Source organism: Aedes aegypti, chromosome 3 (assembly GCF_002204515.2).
Source record: "Aedes aegypti strain LVP_AGWG chromosome 3, AaegL5.0 Primary Assembly, whole genome shotgun sequence".
NCBI lineage: Eukaryota > Metazoa > Arthropoda > Insecta > Diptera > Culicidae > Aedes > Aedes aegypti.
This window is the reverse complement of record NC_035109.1, coordinates 284,112,866-284,124,942: the sequence shown is the minus strand read 5'-3', so window position 1 is coordinate 284,124,942 and position 12,077 is coordinate 284,112,866. Positions and strand designations below refer to the sequence as shown.

Below are 12,077 nucleotides of genomic sequence, written 5' to 3'. Positions count from 1 at the left end.
TCACTACCGACTCCGAGTGCCGAAGGCTTCGGGTTGCTGTAGCGAATGATTATTTACATTCCGATTCCGTAGAGTGACATTCGTGTTTGAGAACTGATGAACGCTCACTGACTGGAAATACACCCGGCAAAATGGTTCAATGAACGCGAAATGATTGAATGGTGAACGCGTTATTTCGTGTCTCCCATTTAAGAGCGGATTAGTGCTCTCTCCGCTCCGTAAATCTTTTGATTATCGGTTTATCTCAATCGTTTGCGATTCGTCGGGATTGCGCTCACCCTAGTAGCGTTCGGCAGTCACTGAACATTCGGTGGCAGCATATACTTTGCAGATAGTTTATCGGTAGCGTTCGGGTGAGTGAGTGAATTTTCCCATGCTTGTTCGCAGCTTTCCAAACATGACGTCATCTTCGACTGCTTCGTGAACTTTCGGCTCACCGAAGTTGGCATAGCATAACTACCACTCCAAAATTGACGTTATCACAAATACTAATGTGATTTTCGACCGCACCGACAAATACATCGCCTCAGATGTCCCTTGATCTATTGAATAACCAGTGTTGGTACACTGATGTCCAAAACTCAATCATGAGGTTCACCCACAAAAGGAAAATCATTTGAGATTTTCTTCAAAATACTCACAAATGATATTTGGATGCAAAATCACTTGCTCATGCTGTTCAAAATGATTCAACCATAAAACACATCAAGTGTCTGACAAAACCCAATGTTATTGTTTACGTTAGAAAAGTTCGTTATAATTCTAGCAGTAAAAAAAAACAAAGAATAAGGCCTTTATGTGGGGACGGACCTGGTGTAGAGGTTAGAACATATGTCTCTTTGAAGTAAAGCCTTTGGACCCAAAATGAACTAGCCCATAGCTTGAAATAATAAAATGTGGCTTTTAGTAAAATAAGGCAAATAAAAAAATGATGATCTTACTCAAGTTTGTGGTTGTTGAGCTGCTTAAGGGACAACATAAGCGCGAAAAATTTCGAACATAATATATGAGAATTTAAAATTTTCGCGACGATGTGAACAGCTTTGCCAAAGACAAACTGGAGCCACCTAGCATTGACCTACTTGTTAACTTCTGATCTGCTGAATAACTTTGTCAAAGACTAGTTTATCAGGATCTCGGGATGCAAAAGATTGAAGATAATTTATTACTAACGCCATCTAGTGGATAAATTCTCAATACAATTTGTTACTGCCAGATAGCTCAAGGTCTGCTTAACAACTTTACAAAAGACACCAACCCTCTAGCTCATCAGGATATTGAGATATAGAAGATTGAATAAAATTAACACCACCTAGTGGATAAATTCTCAATAAGTTTTGTAGTTGCCAGATAGCACTTTCTCTGTTTTGTTGAAGACACCAAACTTCTAGCTCATGAAGATCTTGAGATTTAGATGATCGAAGAAAATTGGTTACTCGCACCACATTGAGGCAAAATTACAATTAGTTTTGTTGCCGCCGGATAGCCCTTGATCTGTTTAACAACTTTGCCGAAGAAACCAACCTTTTAGCTCATCAGGATCTTGAGATATAGAAGATTGAAGAGAATTTGTTACTAGTTCCACCTAGCGGATAAATTGTCAAGTAGTTTTGCTACTGAGCGGTTCCATTTAAATTCGAATGTCGGTTTACTTTTGTATTTTTTTATTTGGATGAAATTTTGCACATGCTTTCTTTATGCCCAAAAATGCCTTTTTGCATCATCGGCTCGCCATTTTGACTCTAGCCTTACTTTTGAGAAGGGCCTAAGAAAAAAACCCTTAATAATTTTCAAAAAATTATAACTTAGAAACGGTTTGTCCAATCAGTTTGGTGCCTTCCGCAAAGTTTTAGGTTATTGTTGGGACTATCTGGAAAAAAAATATACACTGTAAAAAAAAATGTTGTAATTTTTTATATATCGAAAATAAAGCTTAAAAATCAATTTTCTCAAAAATAGTATTTTTGATTATTTTTATTTTTTTATATGTTAAAGTAGACGAAAAGTGAAGTCTTTTGCACAGTGGGTCAAGATGGAGAAATCATGGACAAAAAAGTTATGATTTTTTGAAAATAGGTGAATTTTTGAAAATGGTCATAATAAACTTTTTAAATATTTTTCAACTCAATTTTATGAAAGTACGCAAAATTTACAACAAAAAAGGTATACGAAAAAATCAGGCTAACTTTTACCGTTTTAAAGATACAGCAATTTTAATACAAAATTAAGATATAATTTTCAATTTTCGGTCATTATAATGTAGCTTAGAAACGGTTTGTCCGATCAGTTTGGTGTCTTCCGCAAAGTTTTAGGTTATTGTTGGGACTATCTGGAAAAAAATATACACTGTAAAAAAAAAAATTGTAGTTTTTTTATATCGAAAATAAAGCTTAAAAATCAATTTTCTCAAAACTCGTATTTTTGATTTTTTTATTTTTTTATATGTTGAAGTAGACAAAAAATGAAGTCTTTTGCACAGTGGGTCAAGATGGAGAAATAATGGACAAAAAAGTTATGATATGAAAAAAAAGGTGAATTTGTTGAAAATGGTCATAATAAACTTTTCAAATGTTTCGGTAGCAATTAGCAAAATTTTCTCATATACCTTTTTTGTTGTAAATTTTGCGTACTTTCATAAAATCGGGTCGAAAAGCATTCAAAAAATTTATTTAGACCAAATTGAAAAATCAACCTTTTTTAAAAAATCATAACTTTTTTGTCCATGATTTCTCCATCTTGACCCACTGTGCAAAAGACTTCATTTTTTGTCTACTTTAACATATAAAAAAATATAAAAAAATCAAAAATACGATTTCTGAGAAAATTAATTTTTAAGCTTTATTTTCGATAGGGTGCCGGTACCAATGGTTGTAATGTACCAGTAGATTGGACTATGGAATAAAACGTACATTATTTGATAAAAACGACATGTGCTATTTTTGGTGGATAGATCGTCTCTAGTTTAAGCGATTTGCCAAATTTCAGCTTTTTATTTCATCAAAAAGTCATATAAATAATTAAGTTTACGCAAAAAATTTGCTCCCTTGCACCAATAGTTGCCGTCGTGTTCCAGTAGTGGATCAACGGATGGAAGCAGTTTTTAAAATGGATGTATAAAAATGAAGAAAAGTCCCAGAGATGTTCTTAATGCTTCATTCGAAAGATATTAGTTGCTGTTCGAAGGGAAAAATGTTAAACCTGTGTAAAAGTTTGCCTTTTTGTTTAAAATTCCTTGTATAATTCGCAAACGTCTACTACTGGAGCACTAGCGCAACTACTGGAACACGTGTACCAATAGTGGCTCAAGCGATTTTATGTTAAAAAAATAGTTTTATCACTCTTTTTATATTTTTCCTATATAGTAGAGGTTGAAATCTTTCTGTTGAGGCCAAAAGATCTTTGCTAAGGCTTTTCGTTATTTTGTTATGATTTTTTATAGCTTAGGTAGTCCACTAATGGCACCGACACCCTATATAAAAAATTACAACGTTATTTTTTTACAGTGTATATTTTTTTTCCAGATAGTCCCAACAATAACCTAAAACTTTGCGGAAGACTCCAAACTGATCGGACAAACCGTTTCTAAGTTATATTATAATGACAGAAAATTGAAAATTATATCATAATTTTGTATTAAAATCGCTGTATCTTTAAAATGGTAAAAATTAGCCTGATTTTTTCGTATACCTTTTTTATTGTAAATTTTGCGTATTTTTATGAAATCGAGTTTAAAAATATTTGAAAAAAATGAAATATTTGACCATTTTCAAAAATTCACCTATTTTAAAAAAATCATGACTTTTTTGTCCATGATTTCTCCATCTTGACTCACTGTGCAAAATACTTCATTTTTTGTCTACTTCAACACATAAAAAAATAAAAAAAATCAAAAATACGATTTTTGAGAAAATTGATTTTTAAGCTTTACTTTCGATGTATAAAAAAATACAACATTTTTTTTACAGTGTATTTTTTTCCAGATAGTCCCAACAATAACCTAAAACTTTGCGGAAGGCACCAAACTGATCGGACAAACCGTTTATAAGTTATAATTTTTTGAAAATTATTAAGGATTTTTTTCTTAGGCCCTTCTCAAAAGTAAGGCTAGAGTCAAAATGGCGAGCCGATGATGCAAAAAGGCATTTTTGGGCATAAAGAAAGCATGTGCAAAATTTCATCCAAATCAAAAAATATAAAAATGAAATTTGGGAAAAAAAAAGTCGTCATTTTCTGTGGAACCGCTCTACTACCAGATAGCCTTTAGTCTGCTGAACAACTTTGCGGAAGACACAAACCGTCTATCACATCAAGATCTTTATATATAGAAAATTAAAGAAAATTATTCACTAGCGCCAAATAGCGGATAAATTTTGAATTGGATTTTTCACTGGTGGATAGCCCTTGATATGCTGAACAACTTCTCCGAAGATACCAACCTTCAAGCTCATATGGCTCTAGAGATATCCGTTAAATGGATGATGTGGCTAATTTTGGTACGCCAAGACAATCCGGAATAAATCTCAAACCACTTGGAAATATTTCCAAATTTCCTGGACCATTAACTAGAAGAGTTTTTCGGGAAGTTCTGAAAATTTCAACAAAATCCATCGAGAAACAAAAAAGTTATGCCCATTTTAGTGTGTGTTTCGCATGTGAAAAATGATTCTACCCCATTTCCCCGAATGCAATCACCCAGAATTCCGTTATCCCGAATTTCATCACCCTGAATGCTATTTTCCCCGAATTCACAATTATTTTGACATGATGATATTGGTGGCATTTCCCCATGATATCGGAATTCAGGGTAATGTCTTTCGAGGTGATGGGTCGTTCGGGGTTTTGGAATTCGGGGTAATGGCGTTCGGGTTAATGGCATTCGGGGTAGAATCGTGGAAAATATGTTGGCTAGATGAAGTTAAACATTAAAAAAAATATCTATGTATGGGTTTTATAGACTGTTCGGCGTTTTAAAAGTTTTTGTGAAAACTCCACCTTTCATGATAATTGAACTAATTCGATGATTTTGTATTTCTTGGCAATTTTAGAATGGTATACACAAAAAATGAACACTAGATTGAAGTTATTCCGTTACCCAGGAGATAATAAACAGGCAGACGTCATTTTCGCTTTCGTATTGTTTAGAATCAATAAAATCTAGTCTAGCATCCTTTGATAATAGGCACTGGGAAAGAAACCCAACATGAACAAATCGATATCGAGTTCAGAAGTATATCGAAATATAAAGAGTGAAAACATATGCAGACATGAATTGATTTCGGAGAGAATTATGAATATCTCTCACTTCTTCTTCTTTCTGGCATTACGTCCCCACTGGGACAGAGCCTGCATCTCAGCTTAGTGTTCTCATGAGCACTTCCACAGTTATTAACTGAAAGCTTACTATGCCAATGACCATTTTTGCATACGTATATCGTGTGGCAGGTACGAAAATACTCTATGCCCTGGGAAGTCGAGAAAATTTCCAACCCGAAAAGATCCTCGACCGGTGGGATTCTAACCCACGACCCTCAGCTTGGTCTTGCTGAATAGCTGCGCGTTTACCGCTACGGCTATCTGGGCCCCCTCTCACTTATCACCTATTATTGCAACACCCCAGTTGAATGTTGCAGCACCCCGAAAAGTTCAGCATCACCTAACAATAATAACATTTATGATGTAACATTTCGGAATCCTTACTATCTACAAACTTGCGGTCTTCAGCAAAGTTGTTCAGAAGCCTTATAGCCATCATTTGATGCAACTTTTGCATGCGGTAGTGTGCTTGTAATTTGATCATATTCTACCAGGCTCTAGCTCATGATCCCGATAACCTAGAAAGTGCGTGTATTCAGCAAAGTTGTTCAGAAGGCTGAATGCAATTTGAAGCAGTACTATTTGGTTGGAAATTTTGCCGCTTCGTGGCGTTGGTGATCATGTAAATATGGTCATATTCTATATTCTATAGCAGGTTCTAGCTCATGTTCCCAACCACCTGGAAAGGTTGTGTTTTCAGCAAAGTTGTTCAGAAGCTTGAAAGCAATATGAGGCAGTACTGTTTGGTTAGCTAATTTCCCGCCCCAGTAAAATCTAGGTCATGATTCTGGGCACCTAGAAAGTTCGTGTCCTCAGCAAAGTTGTACAGAAGCTTCAGTATAAATTTCATTACAAACTGGTCAAGTTTGGAGAACTGTTTCATAATTTCTTGCTTAACAACTAATTTAAGCTACATGTCAGGCATAACTTGAAGTTAAATCTATAATAAACTAATGAAATTCTATTCAACAACTTTTAAATTGTTGTGTAATACAATTTATAGAAAAAAGGAAAATATATAAATTCAAATATTTTTGAAGCACGAATATTTAGAAGGTATGTTTCTACAAACATGTTCACGTCGACAAAATTTAAGACATGGTAGAATATATAATATGATTTTATATTAAATAATTGTTTGTTTTTCAAAATATCCAAATATCAAAACTGCTAGCCAAGCAGTGCTGCCTCAAATAGTTTCCAAGCTTCCGAAAAACTTTACTGAAGACACGAACTTTCTAGACGGTTGGGACCTTGAGCTTGAACGTACTAAAATATGAGCATACTTACGTGAACACAAGCGCCACGTAGCGGCAAACTTGCTAAATTAACAATGCTGTCTCGTGTTGCTTTTAAGCTCCGGAACAACTTTGCTCAAGACACGAACTTTCTAAGTGGTCGGGATCATAAGTTAGAGCTTTGTAGAATATGATCAAATTGCAAACACACTAGCGCCACGTAGTGACAAAATTGCGCATCAAAAGTTCCACCTAATAATCGCCATAAGGCTTCTGAACAACTTTGCTGAAGACCGCAAATTTGTAGAAAGCAAGGATTCCGAGATACCGTAATTTCGGGTGAAATTTATAATTTTCGACGGTTTTTCTGATCTGTGTTCTATATTGTTGTCAATGCCAAGCAACATTATACAGGAAAACAAGTACGACGGTGAATCTAATTGGCTTATGTGCCGAAATTTTCTAACAAATGCGATTTTAGTGGTAAAAATTGAAATTGATTACTTGCCAATACGATTATTGTTAGTTTCGAAAACTACTTTACTTATTTAATTTGAGCTTCCTGAATCCGAATATGCTTTCTAAGTACTCAACAAATCAATGTTCATGGAAATATTAGATAATAAAATTTAAAAAATACCGCGGAAAACGCCTAAATTTGCCCACATTTCCCAAGAAATTTTCAAACATCTAACGGAAATTCACATATTCCAACTTATTGTGATACGAATTTTGATGACTAAATCTGTTTTGGAGATATATTTTAAGCACACTCACAAGCTTTCAGAATGACACCATGTTCAAATCCATGTTTAGAACTAGAAGTTTATTGATGCCTTCCAATACCCGCCCGAACATGATTCTGCATTTTTATATTATTTCCATAGAAATAAACATTTTTAACAGCTAAAACTTCACAACACACAATTCGACAATTTTAAGACAATCAAACGTTTATTTACTACAGTTAACTCTCCCTTACTCGATATTCCGTATCTCGATATCGAGTTAGAGAACCATAATAAAAGTTGGTTTTCATGGCTAACTCGATGGTCCCTTAGATCACAGTTGCACTGGTTTTGTGTTCTGTAACTCGATACCTCCCTAACTCGATGGTCCCTTCAATATCGAGTAAGGGAGAGATGACTGTACAAGATTCATTGATTTTGATTTTGCTGCTCTATTAGTAAGAATAATGTTGTGTGACATGGTGATCAATTTCACTCGAATTTACGGTACATCAAAAATATTATGGTTGTTAGGTGGTGCTGAATTTTTTGGGGGGTGCTGCAATATTCAACTGGGGTGATGCGATTTCATACTTATGTTGAGTAGTGTAGAACATCGAGATGTGAAGATTTGCATGTGGAACGTTTAAATCAGGCCTGCCCAATTATTTTGTACAGCGTGTTAAAACTTAGAAACAATATAGTTCTGCGGACCAACTTTTTTTTTCTAGTGAATTAGTGATTCCTCATTTTTTATAGAATCGATTCCGCTCAAGATTCTGAGACTATAATGTAATAAACCTGTCGAGAATTCTGTGAAATTATGATTTCGTTAGTAATCTTGTCCTGTACTCTGTAAGAATGAAGTCCAAAAATTCGTTTATTATTTTACTCCTTATAATTGTATCAGAAAACCGATAGATTCCCACTTTGAATTAATTGATTGACACTTTTATAAATTGATTGAATTTTCAATTATGTTAGAATTATTACATGGGATTTGCAAGGTTTCTGAACAGGGTTGTGTGAGAATTCTGTGCATGAATCTAAGAGAACTGCGTCTATGATTTCATCATCGTTTCTTCTTAGAATCATTTAATGATGAATTTACAAAAACCCTGTTTTATTTCAATTAGAATCCCATTTAAGATTATGATAAAATCTTTCCCAAAATTCATGTAAATTCTGTTCCAGATCTAGCAATGACAGTCCTGCCTTAGTTTTCTGCGAAAATCATGTCTAGGATTTTGTACGATTCCTGCCTATGTTTTGATAGAATATTTCCCAGGATCCTGAGTTAACTTCATGCCTCGAAATCCACCATATCGGTGTTATTAAGCTTCATCATTTCGTGCGTGCTTGCTTGAAGCAATTCAACTGTATTGTGCAAGTTTATTGAAATTCTTTTCGGTCTATTAAAATTTTAAGTATGCCATAAGAGTGAGATCTTAATAGCCTTAACTTTCCACTTATTATAAACCTAAAAAAGCGGTCCTATTTGCTATTAACTCTAAATATAAACTAAAAAATGAAATAAAATCCAGCCTTGGCATGATTAAACTTTACGTAGGTTGAACATCCATCGAGCCATATTTTTCAAACTCTGCGAACCGTACAGAATGAATACGCGGGCCTTACGTTGGGCAGCCTTGGTTTAAACGAAGATACCGTTTTGATTCATATTACGGACACTTAAGGCCTTAGTAAAAGTAAATAATTCTGTATGATTTCTCAGCGTGCATGGTGGGTAAAGAATACGCTTCCGCAACTTGAATAATTTAAAATATATCGAAATGTGTGGCCTTTTGCATGATTTTTATTCCGGACGCTTTATCACTTTTGCCTCATATTCCGGACATTTTAATTCGAATTCCAGACAGCGCGTGGAAATCATTAATGAAAAACCAAATCATCAGTTGAAGTCGTCAAGCCACTAAGGCAGTTGGACATTATCAGTTTGCATAGATTTTAATGGAAAAAGTTTATTAAAGTGAGCCTCGAAAGTGAGAACTTTTGAATGGTAAAAATTGAAACATTTCGTGTGAAATGTTTCCTATACAAAGTAGAGTGTCCGGAATTCGAAGCTGTCCGTAATATGATTAAAAACGGTAATTTATCTGAGCATGGATGACTGCTCTATAGTTGCACTCCTTCATTGACCAGAACAATCGAAGTTGTACAGAGCTTACCATTACTCTTTACCCTTAGTAGTTTAGACTAGTCGACTTGAGAATATATTCAGCCTGAAAATATCCTCAACTGTCATTATTCAAACCTGCCTCCTGTTCATAGTTTACTAGAACTGTTACAAATGCTTTCCAGTAAAATGATCCCTAATTTATAAAATTTCCATGTCACGTGTTCCCCATTCTCTTATCCTCACCAGGCAAGTTCACAATACACAGACGGAAACCGACGGCTGAAACCATGCGAGCTGGAATCGTTACTACGAGACCTCACCTACCCCGAAGAAGGCTACGAAATGCATGCGGCCGCGTTACGCAACCAACTACGCCACATTCTCGAACGGGAACCCACCGACGGAGCCTATCAATCCTTGGACGAATACGGATCGTACGAAAACACCGGCCCCTACGAAGACAAACGTTCCTACCGTTCGCTGCTGCGGGACGGAGCGACATTCGGTAAACGCAACCTTGGCTCGTTGGCACGTGCCGGATTGCTGCGGACTCCTTCAACGGACTATCTCAAGCGCAGCATTGCCACCCTTGCCAAGAACGGCCAACTTCCGGCGTCCCGGGAGCCCGACTCGGAGGAAGCGGCCTCGGCTGGTGGATGGAACGACGAGAAACGCAACCTCGCTTCGGCCCGAGCCTCCGGATACATGCTAAATGGAAAGCGAAACATTGCGTCGCTAGCGAGAAAGTATGAACTCCCCGGCAAACGGAACATCCAGTCGCTGCTGCGCACCGGAATGCTACCGTCGATTGCCCCGAAGCGTAACATGCAATCACTGGCACGCGATAACTCACTGCCACACTTTGCGGGAGCCGCGGCACAGGAGAGCAAACGCAACATCCAAACGTTGGTACGCGACTGGAATCTGCCCAGGCAGCAGAGCATGGCCGCCGACAATGGTGAGTATTTAAGTAGGGTAAAAGCACTATATTTCGACCCATTAAATCAACAAGTGAATAAAAATGTTCCAACAATATGAAGTTGATACTGTCGCCAAGGATGAGAAGTTCAAAACACATATATTGTATTATTATATATTATGTCTGAGTTAATTGTTGGATAACTATCGTATTTTGACTAGAAAAACTCAATACGTTCATGGGAAATGTTTTTCCAAATGTTGAAAAACATTTTGGAATTGCAAAATTTTTCACTGACCTAAAAATGTATTGAAGTTTACTCATTTTAATCCTAGTTGTAAGCCCCATTCAGAGGTGACTTTGGTTCAAAGAAAATGGATTTAGCTTGCATTAGGAGCAAGGCAGAAGAATCATCATGTTTTAAAGAATGACACAATTTATTTATAACAATGATTATGATGGACAGTAATATAAAATTGCAAAATCATTTCTATCCAGTGAGAAGTATGATACAAAAATTTTCCTTTAAAAAGGCATTATTTCAAAACTTTTCTTGGCGATTTATTTAAAATAAACTATATGTCCAACAGAGCTGATTTTTTGTTATTAGTTTTTGACAACTGCAACATTTAACATCAATATTCAAATTATTTTCTGAGAAATTTCGGATTATGTTTCGTTCCATTCTCATCCCAAAGACCCATTGTCATTTCACTATCATATTAAAAAGCTTCATTTGCACCAATATTGAGCCTTGAATGTATGCTGTTCAAGAGAAATCAAGGTGCTCTTGCTCTACCCTTGAGCAAATTGAGATTATTATTATCATGATACGTATTCAATATCTTCTGTAAAATCAAATATCAAACGATTTTCAATGCTCTTGTCTAATAACTAGAGAATATGTGGTTTCAAATTCGACACCAATTATACGCATGTATTGGGGTACTCTCAGCAAAAATGTAAAAAATACATGTATTCTTTCATCTACTCAAACGGGAATATCTTAGACCCCTTACAATATTTTTTCGATCTTTTTCACAATAATATTCATCACAAATAGTCCTACCGAAAGAGGTTTTTAACGTTGTTAACGTTGATCAACGATTAACCGTCCTTGTACATTGGGGTTAGTTTTGGCCTATCAGCACTCTAAAGGAGCTGTAACTTTGTAGAGAAAAGAGATTTCCTGACTTCTTCTAACATCTGTAAACAAACATTTTCGTGCTCAAAAAAAAGCTTGCAGCGACCTCTAGGAGTGTTGCTTCACTTCATGACACTTTGTGCATTAAGGGTCAAAAATGACCCATGACTTTGAAACATTCTCAAAACTCTATTTTGAACCAATTATGTTTTCTTGCTTTATATGGAAGATATAAAACCAGAGAGTAAAAACGTGGGCATTTTTTGTAAGTATGGCCATCCTGGACACAAGGGCACAGGGGCACCTGGAACCTGTTTCGGAATTAACTGGTACATATCACAACCAGAAGTTCATACGAATGTATGGTACGACGGTTCAAATTCAAGACTTTACATTCCAATTTACAAGAGTACCAAGGGTACCAAAAGTACCTGCTTCTCGGTTTAGTGTTCCTATGAGAACTTTTGCAGTTATTTAGTTAGAGCTATCTTTGCCGATTGAAAATTTTTGCATGTGTATATCGTGTGGGAGGTACGAAGATACTTTATGCTCTGGGAAGTCGATGAAATTCCCAACCCGAAAAGACTCTCGACCG

The 12,077-nt window shown here is 35.9% G+C and overlaps 1 protein-coding gene across 4 annotated transcripts in view; it reads left to right on the top strand.

Moving 5' to 3' along the window:
• LOC5565029 overlaps positions 1–12,077 on the top strand; it is a 142,784-nt gene that overhangs the window by 86,192 nt on the left and 44,515 nt on the right. For all 4 annotated transcript variants that reach the window (XM_021851155.1, XM_021851158.1, XM_021851157.1 and 1 more), the window contains exon 2: positions 9,666–10,377. In XM_021851155.1, coding sequence (XP_021706847.1) covers positions 9,666–10,377 — 712 coding nt within the window. The remainder of the gene's footprint in view (positions 1–9,665; positions 10,378–12,077) is intronic.